The sequence below is a fragment of the Oncorhynchus mykiss genome, chromosome 17 (genome assembly GCF_013265735.2).
Source record: "Oncorhynchus mykiss isolate Arlee chromosome 17, USDA_OmykA_1.1, whole genome shotgun sequence".
NCBI classification, from domain to species: Eukaryota; Metazoa; Chordata; class Actinopteri; order Salmoniformes; family Salmonidae; genus Oncorhynchus; species Oncorhynchus mykiss.
In genome coordinates, this window is record NC_048581.1 from 19,986,723 (window position 1) to 20,012,375 (window position 25,653).

A 25,653-nucleotide genomic window follows, 5' to 3' on the forward strand; every position below is an offset into this window, starting at 1 on the left:
TCTGTTAGTGTTTTGAGTGAAAATATGCTTCAAGGAATAACCCATCATTGCCTACAGAGTTACAATGTCGTGTGTCCTAGTCTTGCGTGACCAGAGATCACACCATATTCTTGTTGGCTGGAATCAAGGCTACTCATGATCTAGTCCCCAAGAGATCTCTCTCTGTCCCTGCCTCTCCAACTGCCAGCCCAGTAGTAAACCGATTAGCGTGTTTAAAAAAAAATGGCAAGGTGAGGCTGATCTGATCACACTCACTTATATTAACACAACTCTTATCTCCTTTTGGCGTCCATCCGCTGAATACTTTTTTTTCCTGATAGAAGTTTCCACTAGACCTATGACCTATGACCTTGAAGGTGACTGACTTTGTAGATGATTTGTAATGATGTAAGATCCTTCCTGGAGTCAAAAATAAAGAAAAATAAGATATTTAAATCATATCACTATTAGAGGCTAACCAATGGCTCTTTGTCTAACAGATCTGGATAACTGAAACAAGATTGAGCATTTGTCCAAGGACATGCAAACTAGGCAATAACAATAAAGTAACCTAGATGACAAGTGCATGGCGGTTTGTTGTAGATGACATCCCCTCCCCTTCCCATTGTGGCCAACATCTCCAACTAGCTTGGCTTGTTTACCAATGACATGATTGACTCCTTTTAAATCTTATAGTTGCATGCATATTAATCTTCAGTGTGATAAGCTATTTACTACTTTGTAATCACCTTATACATAACTGCTGAATTGTCATGTATGTACTACTGGAGAGGAAGCTGCTTCTCAGCAGAGTCAAAGTGTGTGTCCCAAATGGTACCCTATTTTTAGCCAGATCCCTATGGGCCCGGTCAAAAGTAGTGCACTACATAGGGAATAGGGTGTCATTTGGGCTGTAGTCAGAGCAGCTTGCCATACCCCCAGCGGTCTGTCCTCTGGTCGCATATTGACAGTGACTTTCAGAGTAAGAGTGCTGATAAAGGATCAGTGTAGCCTTTTTAGATCTTAATGGATTTGATTATGTGGAAAGGTGGGAATCTGATCCCAGATCAGTACTCATGCTCTGAGACACCTTTTGAACTGGTTGGTTCAGTTCTTATCTGATTAAATGAAACTGCAGTATCTTTCTTGGCCTTTGTCAGTCCCTATTGCCAAAATAACATCTTGCAGAAGCACAGTACAGTTAGTTCAGAAGCACAGTTATTTTCTGATAGGAAGGAGCCTTATTGTCTTGGCACAGACGTATTTGAGTTATGTAACCAAAGAACGGTGCCATGATGTCAATGTAAATGCCTGGGTTTCTGTCCCAAATGGCAACCTATTCACTATAGTAAAGGGAATAGGGTTCCTCATTAGTAAGTAAGTGTTACACTTACACCGCTGTGGTTTAGGGGCTCCTGTAAAAGTTAGTGGTGTAAGGTTTTGGAAGCGTAACCGAAACTATTCTATGGGTGGAATCTCTCAGGGCAACAAGGGTAATAGGTACATGTTCCGGAATCAGCCATGGCACATTCTAAAGGGGCAAAGCTATATACAGGCGGAATGTAACACACACACACACACACACACACTGGGTGGGACTTATAGGAGGGTGGGGGGTTTAAAACATGTAGGCCTAGACGAGCTGAGCTGCTTTGGAAATGGCTCTCTTCTTAAATAGACTGGCAATCTGTTTCTACAGAGCCACCAACAGATGTGGCTTTGTGTAACACTTACTTACTAATGAGGAATGACCCCTTTTTTAAAATGTGTGGTCTGTCACCTGTTGAGCCTTTAAAGTGCTATCCTTTCTGACAACACACACTATATAGGAAGTGTCATATCGAGGAAGGGGGTATTGTTGTGCTCCCCTTATCTGTACCCCTGTATAGTTAGGCCAGTTCCTGTTTGTAATGTTTCATATTGGCTTCCTCAATCAGTAGTGTCTCTGTCTGCCTGTGGTATTTTGTGACGTATGTTCTCTCTTTCTGGAGAAGGTGGTTTTCAGTGTTTCACTTCAGTTGTATTGGAGACATCCTGTCTCAAGCACAGAACGCTGCTGTGTGTGTGCCATGCTGTATATTGTACTGTTGATCTTCTTTCCTTTGTCAGCACAGTGTTTGTGTAGGCTGCATTGTAATGTCAACCCGCTGCAGGTGACCACATATCGGCTACTGGATAGTAGTATGTTTTTGAAAGCTCTGGGGTGATTCAGATCTAGGATCAGCTTGCCTTCCCTAAATCCTAACCTTAACCCTAAGAGGGGCAAATGCGAAACTGACCCTAAAACCAATGTCTAGGGATGACTTCAGCTTAATCTGAGCAATGCGTCAACAGTAGCCCCTTTTTATAACACACATTGCTGATTAAAGGAGCATTCTGTGGCTATTTTTATACTGAACAAATATATAAACAATGATTTTACGGAGTTACAGTTCATATAAGGACATCAGTCAATTGAAATAAATCATTAGGCCCTAATCTATAGATTTTACATGACTGGGCAGGGGTGCAGACATGGGAGGGCATAGGCCCACTGGCTGGGCAGGGGTACAGACATGGGTGGGCCTGGGAGGGCATAGGCCCACTGGCTGGGCAGGGGTGCAGACATGGGAGGGCCTGGGCCCACTGGCTGGGCAGGGGTGCAGACATGGGAGGGCCTGGGAGGGCATAGGCCCACTGGCTGGGCAGGGGTACAGCCATGGGAGGGCATAGGCCCACTGGCTGGGCAGGGGTGCAGACATGGGAGGGCCTAGGCCCACTGGCTGGGCAGGGGTACAGACATGGGTGGGCCTGGGAGGGCATAGGCCCACTGGCTGGGCAGGGGTGCAGACATGGGAGGGCCTAGGCCCACTGGCTGGGCAGGGGTACAGACATGGGTGGGCCTGGGAGGGCATAGGCCCACTGGCTGGGCAGGGGTGCAGACATGGGAGGGCATAGGCCCACTGGCTGGGCAGGGGTGCAGACATGGGTGGGCCTGGGAGGGCATAGGCCCACTGGCTGGGCAGGGGTGCAGACATGGGAGGGCATAGGCCCACTGGCTGGGCAGGGGTGCAGACATGGGAGGGCCTGGGAGGGCATAGGCCCACTGGCTGGGCAGGGGTGCAGACATGGGAGGGCATAGGCCCACTGGCTGGGCAGGGGTGCAGACATGGGAGGGCCTGGGAGGGCATAGGCCCACTGGCTGGGCAGGGGTGCAGACATGGGAGGGCATAGGCCCACTGGATGGGCAGGGGTGCAGACATGGGAGGGCCTGGGAGGGCATAGGCCCACTGGCTGGGCAGGGGTGCAGACATGGGAGGGCATAGGCCCACTGGCTGGGCAGGGGTGCAGACATGGGAGGGCATAGGCCCACTGGCTGGGCAGGGGTGCAGACATGGGAGGGCATAGGCCCACTGGCTGGGCAGGGGTACAGACATGGGTGGGCCTGGGAGGGCATAGGCCCACTGGCTGGGCAGGGGTACAGACATGGGAGGGCCTGGGAGGGCATAGGCCCACTGTCTGGGCAGGGGTACAGACATGGGAGGGCCTGGGAGGGCATAGGCCCACTGGCTTCCCAGTGAATCAGAATGTGTTTTCCCCACAAAAAAATACTTTATTACAGACAAATACTACTCAGTTTCATCAGCTGTCTGGGTGGCTGGTCTCAGATGATCCTTTAGGTGAAGAAGCTGTATGTGGAGCTCCTGGGCTGGTGTGGTTACACGTGGTCAGCGGTTGTGAGGCCTGTTGGGCGTACTGACAAATTCTCTAAAATGACATTGGAGGTGGTTTATGGTAGAGAAATGAACATTTAATTCTCTGGCAAGAGATCTGGTGGACATTTTGGCAGTCAGCTTCCCAATTGCACGCTCCCTCAACCTGAGACGTCTGTAGCATTCTGTGTGACAACTGCACATTTTAGAGTGGATTTTTATTGTCCCCAGTCTGTGTAATGGTCATGCTGCTTAATCAGCTTATTGTTATGCCACAACTGTCAGGTGGATGGATTATATTGACAAAGGAGAAATGCTCACCTCACAGGGATATAAGCAAATTTGTGCCCAATTTGAGAGAATACGCTTTTTGTGCGTATGGAAAACATGGGACCAACACTTTGCATGTTGCTTTTTATATTTCTGTTCAGTATATGTGGCTATTTCTATGCTTCCTGTTAAGTTTTGGGCTATGGAAAAGACTTCAGTGGTTTAGATGGTACAATGATTCTCTACACTATACTTGTTTTGTCGCAAACTATTTTAGCAACCAGGAAATGGCGGCGCGATTTCTGCATATTGCATCTTTTAAATCGCACTGCCAGATTATAATATTTTTTAACGTTTTGCTACGTACAGATTATTTTGCACCATGAAACTGTTTCTGTTTTGAAAACATCACAGGCATTGTCCTTGTTCTTTGTCAGGTGGGGCGGGGGGCAAAGGGGTGTGGGGCCCACCTGGAGAAGTGTACGACCTGGAGGAGGTCGACGTCAAAGACCCCAACTATGACGAAGCTCAGGTATTGGACCATTTTTATATTGGACCTATGACCGTCTGAGTTAGGGTCCTAACCATATTGTACCTGAGTTTTACCTGCTCATGAGAACTCGGGGCCTTAAGTAAACCATACAAGTTGTTTTGGTATCTAGTCTTGATCGGCTTCATTGCTCTGCTTTCTGGTGTCTACAGGAGAACTGTGTGTATGAGACGGTGGTTCCTCCACTGGAGGAGGGGGCCTTTGAGAAGACGCTCACTCCCATCGTGCAGGAGTACTTTGAACACGGCGACACCAATGAAGTAGCGGTAGGTTAATTTCAACAGAGTTCTCTGTAGGGCTAACTAGTGCTTTTAATGTCCTAAACACTGGTGGACCTGCTTCTGCCTTTTTATCTGACAGTAGACAGAGTTCATTCTGAAGGATGTAGCTATGTTCTCTGATTTGACCCCACTCCCTCTTCTTGGCCAATACCCTCTCTCTCTCTCTCTCTCCCTCCCTCTCTCTCTCTCTCTCTCTCTCTCTCTCTCTCCATGACCGACTCTTTATTCCATCTGACCATAACCCATCCCCCTCTCTCCCCTCCGTAGGAGCTCCTGGGTGAACTCAACCTGGGCTCCATGTCTAGCGGGGTGCCCATGCTGGCTGTGAGCCTGGCCCTGGAGGCAAAGGCCAGCCACAGAGAGCTGACGTCCAGGCTGTTGACGGACCTGTGTGGCCGCGTGCTGAGCCGTAGCGACGTGGAGAGCTCCTTTGACAAGTTACTAAGGGAGCTGCCTGACCTGGTGTTGGACACACCTGGAGCCCCTCAGGTAGTGTGTGTGATATCGCGCCGTCTAAGAATAGAAGTGTTTGGGTGTATCTGTGAAAATCTCTAATTGACCGTGGAGGCCAATGTGTTGGACCGTGTGCCCTTGTGAATGTTTGAGTGACTTAGCAGGCGCACTGCAGTGTATATATGTGGTGTCTTTTATGCTTGTGCTGTGCTTCTGTGTTCTGTTCTGCATGCAAACTGGACCAGTCTATCTCAGAACAGAACGCATGTGTTCTGTTTGGAAATTCTATATGCGGGTCATAAAATAAGAGCTTTACAGTTACAATAGCCATCTGACCGTTCCAATCTACTGTAAAGTCAACAGACGTACTGTTCAAACATGGTATTTATTAGGGATCCCCATTAGCTGTTGCCAAGGCAGCAGCTACTCTTCCTGGGGTCCAAACACATTAAGGCACTTACATCACATATAATACAATACATCATACAACATTATTAACTACACATCTATTATTATTATTATTATTAACTACACATCTACAATACAACATGTATAATACAACAATATTACACCACTACAATACAACATGTATAATACCACAATATTACACCACTACAATACAACATGTATAATACCAACATACAACAATATTACACCACTACAATACAACATGTATAATACAACAATATTACACCACTACACATCTACAATACAACATGTATAATACCACCATACAACAATATTACACCACTACAATACAACATGTATAATACAACAATATTACACCACTGCACATCTACAATACAACATGTATAATACAACAATATTACACCACTACAATACAACATGTATAATACCACCATACAACAATATTACACCACTACAATACAACATGTATAATACAACAATATTACATCACTACACATCTACAATACAACATGTATAATACAACAATATTACACCACTACAATACAACATGTATAATACCAACATACAACAATATTACACCACTACAATACAACATGTATAATACAACAATATTACACCACTACACATCTACAATACAACATGTATAATACCACCATACAACAATATTACACCACTACAATACAACATGTATAATACCACCATACAACAATATTACACCACTACAATACAATACAACATGTATAATACCACCATACAACAATATTACACCACTACAATACAACATGTATAATACCACCATACAACAATATTACACCACTACAATACAACATGTATAATACAACAATATTACACCACTACAATACAACATGTATAATACCACCATACAACAATATTACACCACTACACATCTACAATACAACATGTATAATACCATCATACAACAATATTACACCACTACAATACAACATGTATAATACCACCATACAACAATATTACACCACTACAATACAACATGTATAATACCACCATACAACAATATTACACCACTACAATACAACATGTATAATACCACCAGACAACAATATTACACCACTACAATACAACATGTATAATACCACCATACAACAATATTACACCACTACAATACAACATGTATAATACCACCATACAACAATATTGCATCACTACACATCTACAATACAACATGTATAATACCATCATACAACAATATTACACCACTACAATACAACATGTATAATACAACAATATTACACCACTACACATCTACAATACAACATGTATAATACCACCATACAACAATATTACACCACTACAATACAACATGTATAATACCACCATACAACAATATTACACCACTACACATCTACAATACAACATGTATAATACCATCATACAACAATATTACACCACTACAATACAACATGTATAATACCACCAGACAACAATATTACACCACTACAATACAACATGTATAATACCACCAGACAACAATATTACACCACTACAATACAACATGTATAATACCACCAGACAACAATATTACACCACTACAATACAACATGTATAATACCACCAGACAACAATATTACACCACTACAATACAACATGTATAATACCATCATACAACAATATTACACCACTACACATCTACAATACAACATGTATAATACCATCATACAACAATATTACACCACTACAATACAACATGTATAATACCACCAGACAACAATATTACACCACTACAATACAACATGTATAATACCACCATACAACATTATTACACCACTACAATACAACATGTATAATACCACCATACAACAATATTACACCATTACACATCTACAATACAACATGTATAATACCACCATACAACAATATTACACCACTACAATACAACATGTATAATACCACCATACAACAATATTACACCACTACAATACAACTTGTATAATACAACAATATTACACCACTACAATACAACATGTATAATACCACCATACAACAATATTACACCACTACAATACAACATGTATAATACCACCATACAACAATATTACACCACTACAATACAACATGTATAATACCACCATACAACAATATTACACCACTACAATACAACATGTATAATACCACCATACAACATTATTACACCACTACAATACAACATGTATAATAGCACCATACAACAATATTACACCACTACAATACAACATGTATAATACCACCATACAACAATATTACACCTCTACACATCTACAATACAACATGTATAATACCATCATACAACAATATTACACCACTACACATCTACAATACAACATGTATAATACCATCATACAACAATATTACACCACTACACATCTACAATACAACATGTATAATACCATCATACAACAATATTACACCACTACACATCTACAATACAACATGTATAATACAACAATATTACACCACTACAATACAACATGTATAATACCACCATACAACAATATTACACCACTACACATCTACAATACAACATGTATAATACCACCATACAACAATATTACACCACTACAATACAACATGTATAATACCACCATACAACAATATTACACCACTACAATACAACATGTATAATACCACCAGACAACAATATTACACCACTACAATACAACATGTATAATACCACCATACAACAATATTACACCACTACAATACAACATGTATAATACCACCATACAACAATATTACACCACTACAATACAACATGTATAATACCACCATACAACAATATTGCATCACTACACATCTACAATACAACATGTATAATACCATCATACAACAATATTACACCACTACAATACAACATGTATAATACAACAATATTACACCACTACAATACAACATGTATAATACCACCATACAACAATATTACACCACTACAATACAACATGTATAATACCACCATACAACAATATTACACCACTACAATACAACATGTATAATACCACCATACAACAATATTACACCACTACAATACAACATGTATAATACCACCATACAACAATATTACACCACTACAATACAACATGTATAATACCACCATACAACATTATTACACCACTACAATACAACATGTATAATAGCACCATACAACAATATTACACCACTACAATACAACATGTATAATACCACCATACAACAATATTACACCTCTACACATCTACAATACAACATGTATAATACCATCATACAACAATATTACACCACTACACATCTACAATACAACATGTATAATACCATCATACAACAATATTACACCACTACACATCTACAATACAACATGTATAATACCATCATACAACAATATTACACCACTACACATCTACAATACAACATGTATAATACAACAATATTACACCACTACAATACAACATGTATAATACCACCATACAACAATATTACACCACTACACATCTACAATACAACATGTATAATACCACCATACAACAATATTACACCACTACAATACAACATGTATAATACCACCATACAACAATATTACACCACTACAATACAACATGTATAATACCACCAGACAACAATATTACACCACTACAATACAACATGTATAATACCACCATACAACAATATTACACCACTACAATACAACATGTATAATACCACCATACAACAATATTACACCACTACAATACAACATGTATAATACCACCATACAACAATATTGCATCACTACACATCTACAATACAACATGTATAATACCATCATACAACAATATTACACCACTACAATACAACATGTATAATACAACAATATTACACCACTACAATACAACATGTATAATACCACCAGACAACAATATTACACCACTACACATCTACAATACAACATGTATAATACCATCATACAACAATATTACACCACTACACATCTACAATACAACATGTATAATACCATCATACAACAATATTACACCACTACACATCTACAATACAACATGTATAATACCATCATACAACAATATTACACCACTACACATCTACAATACAACATGTATAATACCATCATACAACAATATTACACCACTACACATCTACAATACAACATGTATAATACCATCATACAACAATATTACACCACTACAATACAACATGTATAATACCACCAGACAACAATATTACACCACTACAATACAACATGTATAATACCACCATACAACATTATTACACCACTACAATACAACATGTATAATACCACCATACAACAATATTACACCATTACACATCTACAATACAACATGTATAATACCACCATACAACAATATTACACCACTACAATACAACTTGTATAATACAACAATATTACACCACTACAATACAACATGTATAATACCACCATACAACAATATTACATCACTACACATCTACAATACAACATGTATAATACCACCATACAACAATATTACACCACTACAATACAACATGTATAATACCACCATACAACAATATTACACCACTACAATACAACATGTATAATACCACCATACAACAATATTGCATCACTACACATCTACAATACAACATGTATAATACCATCATACAACAATATTACACCACTACAATACAACATGTATAATACAACAATATTACACCACTACACATCTACAATACAACATGTATAATACCACCATACAACAATATTACACCACTACAATACAACATGTATAATACCACCATACAACAATATTACACCACTACACATCTACAATACAACATGTATAATACCATCATACAACAATATTACACCACTACAATACAACATGTATAATACCACCAGACAACAATATTACACCACTACAATACAACATGTATAATACCACCAGACAACAATATTACACCACTACAATACAACATGTATAATACCACCAGACAACAATATTACACCACTACACATCTACAATACAACATGTATAATACCATCATACAACAATATTACACCACTACACATCTACAATACAACATGTATAATACCATCATACAACAATATTACACCACTACACATCTACAATACAACATGTATAATACCATCATACAACAATATTACACCACTACACATCTACAATACAACATGTATAATACCATCATACAACAATATTACACCACTACACATCTACAATACAACATGTATAATACCATCATACAACAATATTACACCACTACACATCTACAATACAACATGTATAATACCACAATATTACACCACTACAATACAACATGTATAATACCACCATACAACAATATTACACCACTACACATCTACAATACAACATGTATAATACCATCATACAACAATATTACACCACTACAATACAACATGTATAATACCACCATACAACAATATTACACCACTACAATACAACATGTATAATACCACCATACAACAATATTACACCACTACAATACAACATGTATAATACCACCAGACAACAATATTACACCACTACAATACAACATGTATAATACCACCATACAACAATATTACACCACTACAATACAACATGTATAATACAACAATATTACACCACTACAATACAACATGTATAATACCACCATACAACAATATTACACCACTACACATCTACAATACAACATGTATAATACCATCATACAACAATATTACACCACTACAATACAACATGTATAATACCACCATACAACAATATTACACCACTACAATACAACATGTATAATACCACCATACAACAATATTACACCACTACAATACAACATGTATAATACCACCAGACAACAATATTACACCACTACAATACAACATGTATAATACCACCATACAACAATATTACACCACTACAATACAACATGTATAATACCACCATACAACAATATTGCATCACTACACATCTACAATACAACATGTATAATACCATCATACAACAATATTACACCACTACAATACAACATGTATAATACAACAATATTACACCACTACACATCTACAATACAACATGTATAATACCACCATACAACAATATTACACCACTACAATACAACATGTATAATACCACCATACAACAATATTACACCACTACACATCTACAATACAACATGTATAATACCATCATACAACAATATTACACCACTACAATACAACATGTATAATACCACCAGACAACAATATTACACCACTACAATACAACATGTATAATACCACCAGACAACAATATTACACCACTACAATACAACATGTATAATACCACCAGACAACAATATTACACCACTACAATACAACATGTATAATACCACCAGACAACAATATTACACCACTACAATACAACATGTATAATACCATCATACAACAATATTACACCACTACACATCTACAATACAACATGTATAATACCATCATACAACAATATTACACCACTACAATACAACATGTATAATACCACCAGACAACAATATTACACCACTACAATACAACATGTATAATACCACCATACAACATTATTACACCACTACAATACAACATGTATAATACCACCATACAACAATATTACACCATTACACATCTACAATACAACATGTATAATACCACCATACAACAATATTACACCACTACAATACAACATGTATAATACCACCATACAACAATATTACACCACTACAATACAACTTGTATAATACAACAATATTACACCACTACAATACAACATGTATAATACCACCATACAACAATATTACACCACTACAATACAACATGTATAATACCACCATACAACAATATTACACCACTACAATACAACATGTATAATACCACCATACAACAATATTACACCACTACAATACAACATGTATAATACCACCATACAACATTATTACACCACTACAATACAACATGTATAATAGCACCATACAACAATATTACACCACTACAATACAACATGTATAATACCACCATACAACAATATTACACCTCTACACATCTACAATACAACATGTATAATACCATCATACAACAATATTACACCACTACACATCTACAATACAACATGTATAATACCATCATACAACAATATTACACCACTACACATCTACAATACAACATGTATAATACCATCATACAACAATATTACACCACTACACATCTACAATACAACATGTATAATACAACAATATTACACCACTACAATACAACATGTATAATACCACCATACAACAATATTACACCACTACACATCTACAATACAACATGTATAATACCACCATACAACAATATTACACCACTACAATACAACATGTATAATACCACCATACAACAATATTACACCACTACAATACAACATGTATAATACCACCAGACAACAATATTACACCACTACAATACAACATGTATAATACCACCATACAACAATATTACACCACTACAATACAACATGTATAATACCACCATACAACAATATTACACCACTACAATACAACATGTATAATACCACCATACAACAATATTGCATCACTACACATCTACAATACAACATGTATAATACCATCATACAACAATATTACACCACTACAATACAACATGTATAATACAACAATATTACACCACTACAATACAACATGTATAATACCACCATACAACAATATTACACCACTACAATACAACATGTATAATACCACCATACAACAATATTACACCACTACAATACAACATGTATAATACCACCATACAACAATATTACACCACTACAATACAACATGTATAATACCACCATACAACAATATTACACCACTACAATACAACATGTATAATACCACCATACAACATTATTACACCACTACAATACAACATGTATAATAGCACCATACAACAATATTACACCACTACAATACAACATGTATAATACCACCATACAACAATATTACACCTCTACACATCTACAATACAACATGTATAATACCATCATACAACAATATTACACCACTACACATCTACAATACAACATGTATAATACCATCATACAACAATATTACACCACTACACATCTACAATACAACATGTATAATACCATCATACAACAATATTACACCACTACACATCTACAATACAACATGTATAATACAACAATATTACACCACTACAATACAACATGTATAATACCACCATACAACAATATTACACCACTACACATCTACAATACAACATGTATAATACCACCATACAACAATATTACACCACTACAATACAACATGTATAATACCACCATACAACAATATTACACCACTACAATACAACATGTATAATACCACCAGACAACAATATTACACCACTACAATACAACATGTATAATACCACCATACAACAATATTACACCACTACAATACAACATGTATAATACCACCATACAACAATATTACACCACTACAATACAACATGTATAATACCACCATACAACAATATTGCATCACTACACATCTACAATACAACATGTATAATACCATCATACAACAATATTACACCACTACAATACAACATGTATAATACAACAATATTACACCACTACAATACAACATGTATAATACCACCATACAACAATATTACACCACTACACATCTACAATACAACATGTATAATACCATCATACAACAATATTACACCACTACAATACAACATGTATAATACCACCAGACAACAATATTACACCACTACAATACAACATGTATAATACCACCAGACAACAATATTACACCACTACAATACAACATGTATAATACCACCAGACAACAATATTACACCACTACACATCTACAATACAACATGTATAATACCATCATACAACAATATTACACCACTACACATCTACAATACAACATGTATAATACCATCATACAACAATATTACACCACTACACATCTACAATACAACATGTATAATACCATCATACAACAATATTACACCACTACACATCTACAATACAACATGTATAATACCATCATACAACAATATTACACCACTACACATCTACAATACAACATGTATAATACCATCATACAACAATATTACACCACTACAATACAACATGTATAATACCACCAGACAACAATATTACACCACTACAATACAACATGTATAATACCACCATACAACATTATTACACCACTACAATACAACATGTATAATACCACCATACAACAATATTACACCATTACACATCTACAATACAACATGTATAATACCACCATACAACAATATTACACCACTACAATACAACTTGTATAATACAACAATATTACACCACTACAATACAACATGTATAATACCACCATACAACATTATTACACCACTACAATACAACATGTATAATACCACCATACAACAATATTACACCACTACAATACAACATGTATAATAGCACCATACAACAATATTACACCACTACAATACAACATGTATAATACCACCATACAACAATATTACACCTCTACAATACAACATGTATAATACCACCATACAACAATATTACACCTCTACAATACAACATGTATAATACCATCATACAACAATATTACACCACTACAATACGTATAATACCACCATACAACAATATTACACCACTACAATACAACATGTATAATACCACCATACAACAATATTACACCACTACACATCTACAATACAACATGTATAATACAACAATATTACACCACTACACCACTACAATACAACATGTATAATACAACAATATTACACCACTACACATCTACAATAAAACATGTATAATACCACCATACAACAATATTACACCACTACAATACAACATGTATAATACCACCATACAACAATATTACATCACTACACATCTACAATACAACATGTATAATACCACCATACAACAATATTACACCACTACAATACAACATGTATAATACAACAATATTACACCACTACAATACAACATGTATAATACAACAATATTACACCACTACAATACAACATGTATAATACCACCATACAACAATATTACACCACTACAATACAACATGTATAATACCACCATACAACAATATTACACCACTACACATCTACAATACAACATGTATGATACCACCATACAACAATATTACACCACTACACATCTACAATACAACATGTATAATACAACAATATTACACCACTACAATACAACATGTATAATACAACAATATTACACCACTACACATCTACAATACAACATGTATAATACCACCATACAACAATATTACACCACTACAATACAACATGTATAATACAACAATATTACACCACTACAATACAACATGTATAATACAACAATATTACACCACTACAATACAACATGTATAATACCACCATACAACAATATTACACCACTACAATACAACATGTATAATACCACCATACAACAATATTGCATCACTACACATCTACAATACAACATGTATAATACCATCATACAACAATATTACACCACTACAATACAACATGTATAATACAACAATATTACACCACTACACATCTACAATACAACATGTATAATACCACCATACAACAATATTACACCACTACAATACAACATGTATAATACCACCATACAACAATATTACACCACTACACATCTACAATACAACATGTATAATACCATCATACAACAATATTACACCACTACAATACAACATGTATAATACCACCAGACAACAATATTACACCACTACAATACAACATGTATAATACCACCAGACAACAATATTACACCACTACAATACAACATGTATAATACCACCAGACAACAATATTACACCACTACAATACAACATGTATAATACCACCAGACAACAATATTACACCACTACAATACAACATGTATAATACCATCATACAACAATATTACACCACTACACATCTACAATACAACATGTATAATACCATCATACAACAATATTACACCACTACAATACAACATGTATAATACCACCAGACAACAATATTACACCACTACAATACAACATGTATAATACCACCATACAACATTATTACACCATTACACATCTACAATACAACATGTATAATACCACCATACAACAATATTACACCACTACAATACAACATGTATAATACCACCATACAACAATATTACACCACTACAATACAACTTGTATAATACAACAATATTACACCACTACAATACAACATGTATAATACCACCATACAACAATATTACACCACTACAATACAACATGTATAATACCACCATACAACAATATTACACCACTACAATACAACATGTATAATACCACCATACAACAATATTACACCACTACAATACAACATGTATAATACCACCATACAACATTATTACACCACTACAATACAACATGTATAATAGCACCATACAACAATATTACACCACTACAATACAACATGTATAATACCACCATACAACAATATTACACCTCTACACATCTACAATACAACATGTATAATACCATCATACAACAATATTACACCACTACACATCTACAATACAACATGTATAATACCATCATACAACAATATTACACCACTACACATCTACAATACAACATGTATAATACCATCATACAACAATATTACACCACTACACATCTACAATACAACATGTATAATACAACAATATTACACCACTACAATACAACATGTATAATACCACCATACAACAATATTACACCACTACACATCTACAATACAACATGTATAATACCACCATACAACAATATTACACCACTACAATACAACATGTATAATACCACCATACAACAATATTACACCACTACAATACAACATGTATAATACCACCAGACAACAATATTACACCACTACAATACAACATGTATAATACCACCATACAACAATATTACACCACTACAATACAACATGTATAATACCACCATACAACAATATTACACCACTACAATACAACATGTATAATACCACCATACAACAATATTGCATCACTACACATCTACAATACAACATGTATAATACCATCATACAACAATATTACACCACTACAATACAACATGTATAATACAACAATATTACACCACTACAATACAACATGTATAATACCACCATACAACAATATTACACCACTACAATACAACATGTATAATACCACCATACAACAATATTACACCACTACAATACAACATGTATAATACCACCATACAACAATATTACACCACTACAATACAACATGTATAATACCACCATACAACAATATTACACCACTACAATACAACATGTATAATACCACCATACAACATTATTACACCACTACAATACAACATGTATAATAGCACCATACAACAATATTACACCACTACAATACAACATGTATAATACCACCATACAACAATATTACACCTCTACACATCTACAATACAACATGTATAATACCATCATACAACAATATTACACCACTACACATCTACAATACAACATGTATAATACCATCATACAACAATATTACACCACTACACATCTACAATACAACATGTATAATACCATCATACAACAATATTACACCACTACACATCTACAATACAACATGTATAATACAACAATATTACACCACTACAATACAACATGTATAATACCACCATACAACAATATTACACCACTACACATCTACAATACAACATGTATAATACCACCATACAACAATATTACACCACTACAATACAACATGTATAATACCACCATACAACAATATTACACCACTACAATACAACATGTATAATACCACCAGACAACAATATTACACCACTACAATACAACATGTATAATACCACCATACAACAATATTACACCACTACAATACAACATGTATAATACCACCATACAACAATATTACACCACTACAATACAACATGTATAATACCACCATACAACAATATTGCATCACTACACATCTACAATACAACATGTATAATACCATCATACAACAATATTACACCACTACAATACAACATGTATAATACAACAATATTACACCACTACAATACAACATGTATAATACCACCATACAACAATATTACACCACTACACATCTACAATACAACATGTATAATACCATCATACAACAATATTACACCACTACAATACAACATGTATAATACCACCAGACAACAATATTACACCACTACAATACAACATGTATAATACCACCAGACAACAATATTACACCACTACAATACAACATGTATAATACCACCAGACAACAATATTACACCACTACACATCTACAATACAACATGTATAATACCATCATACAACAATATTACACCACTACACATCTACAATACAACATGTATAATACCATCATACAACAATATTACACCACTACACATCTACAATACAACATGTATAATACCATCATACAACAATATTACACCACTACACATCTACAATACAACATGTATAATACCATCATACAACAATATTACACCACTACACATCTACAATACAACATGTATAATACCATCATACAACAATATTACACCACTACAATACAACATGTATAATACCACCAGACAACAATATTACACCACTACAATACAACATGTATAATACCACCATACAACATTATTACACCACTACAATACAACATGTATAATACCACCATACAACAATATTACACCATTACACATCTACAATACAACATGTATAATACCACCATACAACAATATTACACCACTACAATACAACTTGTATAATACAACAATATTACACCACTACAATACAACATGTATAATACCACCATACAACATTATTACACCACTACAATACAACATGTATAATACCACCATACAACAATATTACACCACTACAATACAACATGTATAATAGCACCATACAACAATATTACACCACTACAATACAACATGTATAATACCACCATACAACAATATTACACCTCTACAATACAACATGTATAATACCATCATACAACAATATTACACCACTACAATACGTATAATACCACCATACAACAATATTACACCACTACAATACAACATGTATAATACCACCATACAACAATATTACACCACTACACATCTACAATACAACATGTATAATACAACAATATTACACCACTACACCACTACAATACAACATGTATAATACAACAATATTACACCACTACACATCTACAATAAAACATGTATAATACCACCATACAACAATATTACACCACTACAATACAACATGTATAATACCACCATACAACAATATTACATCACTACACATCTACAATACAACATGTATAATACCACCATACAACAATATTACACCACTACAATACAACATGTATAATACAACAATATTACACCACTACAATACAACATGTATAATACAACAATATTACACCACTACAATACAACATGTATAATACCACCATACAACAATATTACACCACTACAATACAACATGTATAATACCACCATACAACAATATTACACCACTACACATCTACAATACAACATGTATGATACCACCATACAACAATATTACACCACTACACATCTACAATACAACATGTATAATACAACAATATTACACCACTACAATACAACATGTATAATACAACAATATTACACCACTACACATCTACAATACAACATGTATAATACCACCATACAACAATATTACACCACTACAATACAACATGTATAATACAACAATATTACACCACTACAATACAACATGTATAATACCACCATACAACAATATTACACCACTACACATCTACAATACAACATGTATAATACCACCATACAACAATATTACACCACTACAATACAACATGTATAATACCACCATACAACAATATTACACCACTACAATACAACATGTATAATACCACCAGACAACAATATTACACCACTACAATACAACATGTATAATACCACCATACAACAATATTACACCACTACAATACAACATGTATAATACCACCATACAACAATATTACACCACTACAATACAACATGTATAATACCACCATACAACAATATTGCATCACTACACATCTACAATACAACATGTATAATACCATCATACAACAATATTACACCACTACAATACAACATGTATAATACCACCATACAACAATATTACACCACTACAATACAACATGTATAATACAACAATATTACACCACTACACATCTACAATACAACATGTATAATACCATCATACAACAATATTACACCACTACACATCTACAATACAACATGTATAATACCATCATACAACAATATTACACCACTACAATACAACATGTATAATACCACCAGACAACAATATTACACCACTACAATACAACATGTATAATACCACCATACAACAATATTACACCACTACAATACAACATGTATAATACCACCATACAACAATATTACACCACTACACATCTACAATACAACATGTATAATACCACCATACAACATTATTACACCACTACAATACAACATGTATAATACCACCATACAACAATATTACACCATTACACATCTACAATACAACATGTATAATACCACCATACAACAATATTACACCACTACAATACAACATGTATAATACCACCATACAACAATATTACACCACTACAATACAACATGTATAATAGCACCATACAACAATATTACACCACTACAATACAACATGTATAATACCACCATACAACAATATTACACCTCTACAATACAACATGTATAATACCATCATACAACAATATTACACCACTACAATACAACATGTATAATACCACCATACAACAATATTACACCACTACAATACAACATGTATAATACCACCATACAACAATATTACACCACTACACATCTACAATACAACATGTATAATACAACAATATTACACCACTACACATCTACAATACAACATGTATAATACCACCATACAACAATATTACACCACTACAATACAACATGTATAATACCATCATACAACAACATTACACCACTACAATACAACATGTATAATACCACCATACAACAATATTACACCACTACAATACAACATGTATAATACCACCATACAACAATATTACACCACTACAATACAACATGTATAATACAACAATATTACACCACTACAATACAACATGTATAATACCACCATACAACAATATTACACCACTACAATACAACATGTATAATACAACAATATTACACCACTACAATACAACATGTATAATACCACCATACAACAATATTACACCACTACAATACAACATGTATAATACCACCATACAACAATATTACACACTACACATCTACAATACAACATGTATGATACCACCATACAACAATATTACACCACTACACATCTACAATACAACATGTATAATACAACAATATTACACCACTACACATCTACAATACAACATGTATAATACCACCATACAACAATATTACACCACTACAATACAACATGTATAATACAACAATATTACACCACTACAATACAACATGTATAATACCATCATACAACAATATTACACCACTACAATACAACATGTATAATACCACCATACAACAATATTACACCACTACAATACAACATGTATAATACAACAATATTACACCACTACACCACTACAATACAACATGTATAATACAACAATATTACACCACTACAATACAACATGTATAATACAACAATATTACGCCACTACAATACAACATGTATAATACAACAATATTACACCACTACACCACTACAATACAACATGTATAATACAACAATATTACACATCTACAATACAACATGTATAATACAACATTATTACACATCTACAATACAACATGTATAATACCATCATACAACAATATTACACCACTACAATACAACATGTATAATACCACCATACAACAATATTACACCACTACAATACAACATGTATAATACCACAATATTACACCACTACAATACAACATGTATAATACAACAATATTACACCACTACAATACAACATGTATAATACCACCATACAACAATATTACACCACTACAATACAACATGTATAATACAACAATATTACACCACTACAATACAACATGTATAATACCACCATACAACAATATTACACCACTACAATACAACATGTATAATACCACCATACAACAATATTACACCACTACAATACAACATGTATAATACAACAATATTACACCACTACACCACTACAATACAACATGTATAATACAACAATATTACACCACTACAATACAACATGTATAATACAACAATATTACGCCACTACAATACAACATGTATAATACAACAATATTACACCACTACACATCTACAATACAACATGTATAATACAACAATATTACACCACTACAATACAACATGTATAATACCACCACACAACAATATTACACCACTACAATACAACATGTATAATACCACCATACAACAATATTACACATCTACAATACAACATGTATAATACAACAATATTACACCACTACAATACAACATGTATAATACCACCATACAACAATATTACACCACTACACATCTACAATACAACATGTATAATACCACCATACAACAATATTACACCACTACAATACAACATGTATAATACAACAATATTACACCACTACAATACAACATGTATAATACCATCATACAACAATATTACACCACTACACATCTACAATACAACATGTATAATACCATCATACAACAATATTACACCACTACAATACAACATGTATAATACCACCATACAACAATATTACACCACTACAATACAACATGTATAATACCACAATATTACACCACTACAATACAACATGTATAATACAACAATATTACACCACTACAATACAACATGTATAATACCACCATACAACAATATTACACCACTACAATACAACATGTATAATACCACCATACAACAATATTACACCACTACAATACAACATGTATAATACAACAATATTACACCACTACACCACTACAATACAACATGTATAATAACACCATACAACAATATTACACCACTACACCACTACAATACAACATGTATAATACCACCATACAACAATATTACATCACTACACATCTACAATACAACATGTATAATACAACAATATTACACCACTACAATACAACATGTATAATACCACTATACAACAATATTACACCACTACAATACAACATGTATAATACCACCATACAACATTATTACACCACTACAATACAACATGTATAATACCACAATATTACACCACTACAATACAACATGTATAATACCATCATACAACAATATTACACCACTACAATACAACATGTATAATACCACCATACAACAATATGCGTTGGTCTGTACCTTTGTCTCTTCACAGTCATCGCTGTTCCAAAAGGTGTATTTTTACCAGTTTTTTTTGTCTGATTCTACTGCTTAGGTCAGTTACCTGATGTGGAATAGAGATCAAATCAAAATCAAATCAAATGTATTTATGAAGCCCTTCTTACATCAGCTGATATCTCAAAGTGCTGTACAGAAACCCAGCCTAAAACCCCAAACAGCAAGCAATGCAGGTGTAGAAGCACGGTGGCTAGGAAAAACTCCCTAGAAAGGCCAGAACCTAGGAAGAAACCTAGAGAGGAACCAGGCTATGATGGGTGGCCAGTCCTCTTCTGGCTGTGCCGGGTGGAGATTATAACAGAACATGGCCAAGATGTTCATAAATCACGGCCAGGTGGACTGGGGACAGCAAGGAGTCATTATGCCAGGTAGTCCTGAGGCATGGTTCTAGGGCTCAGGTCCTCCGAGAGAAAGAGAGCATACTTAAATTCACACAGAACACCGGATAAGACAGGAGAAGTACTCCAGATATAACAAACTGACCCTAGCCCCCTGACACAAACTACTGCAGCATAAATACTGGAGGCTGAGACAGGAGGGGTCGGGAGACACTGTGGCCCCGTCCGATGATACCCACGGACAGGTCCAAACAGGCAGGATATAACCCCACCCACTTTGCCAAAGCACAGCCCCCACACCACTAGAGGGATATCTTCAACCACCAACTTACCATCCTGAGACAAGCCCGAGTATAGCCCACAAAGATCTTTGCCACGGCACAACCCAAGGGGGGCGCCAACCCAGACAGGAAGATCACGTCAGTGACTCAACCCACTCAAGTGAAGCACCCCTCCTAGGGACGGCATGAAAGAGCACCAGTAAGCCAATAAAAGTAACAAATTGAACGGTAGTAAAATAACAATAGCGAGGCTATATACAGGGGGTACCGGTTAGTCGAGGTATTATGTACATGTAGGTAGTTATTAAAGTGACTGCATAGACAATAACAGAGTAGCAGCAGTGTAAAATGTCTTGTGGGGTATGCATTAGAGGTCGACCGATTTATTGGAGGACCAAAACAAATCCCATACCAGTTAATCAGCCAACAATTTTTTTTCTCATTTGTAATAATATTTACAACAATCCTGAATGAACAATGAACACTTTTTATTATAACTTAATACATAAATAAAATCTATTTAGTCTCAAATAAATAATAAAACGTGTTTAAATAATGCAAAAGGTGTTGGAGTAGAAAGTAAAAGTGCAAAATGTGCCATGTAAAAAAGCGACCGTTTAAGTTCCTTGCTCAGAACATGAGAACATATGACATCTGGAGGTTCAATATTCCCAGTTAAGAAGTCTTAGGTTGTAGTTATTTATAGGAATTATAGGACTATTTCTCTCTATACCATTTGTATTTTATATACCTTTGACTATTGGATGTTCTAATAGGCACTTTAGTATTGCCAGCCTAATCTCAGGAGTTGATAGGCTTGAAGTCATAAACAGCGCTGTGCATCAAGCATTGCAAAGAGCTGCTGGCAAAC

At 34.8% G+C, this 25,653-nt stretch overlaps 1 protein-coding gene across 2 annotated transcripts in view; it reads left to right on the plus strand.

The window, feature by feature from the left end:
- LOC110485622 (programmed cell death protein 4) overlaps nt 1-25,653 on the plus strand; it is a 35,838-nt gene that overhangs the window by 3,020 nt on the left and 7,165 nt on the right. For both annotated transcript variants that reach the window (XM_036949252.1, XM_036949253.1), the window contains exons 4-6: nt 4,379-4,473; nt 4,644-4,757; nt 5,040-5,261. In XM_036949252.1, coding sequence (XP_036805147.1) covers nt 4,379-4,473; nt 4,644-4,757; nt 5,040-5,261 — 431 coding nt within the window. The remainder of the gene's footprint in view (nt 1-4,378; nt 4,474-4,643; nt 4,758-5,039; nt 5,262-25,653) is intronic.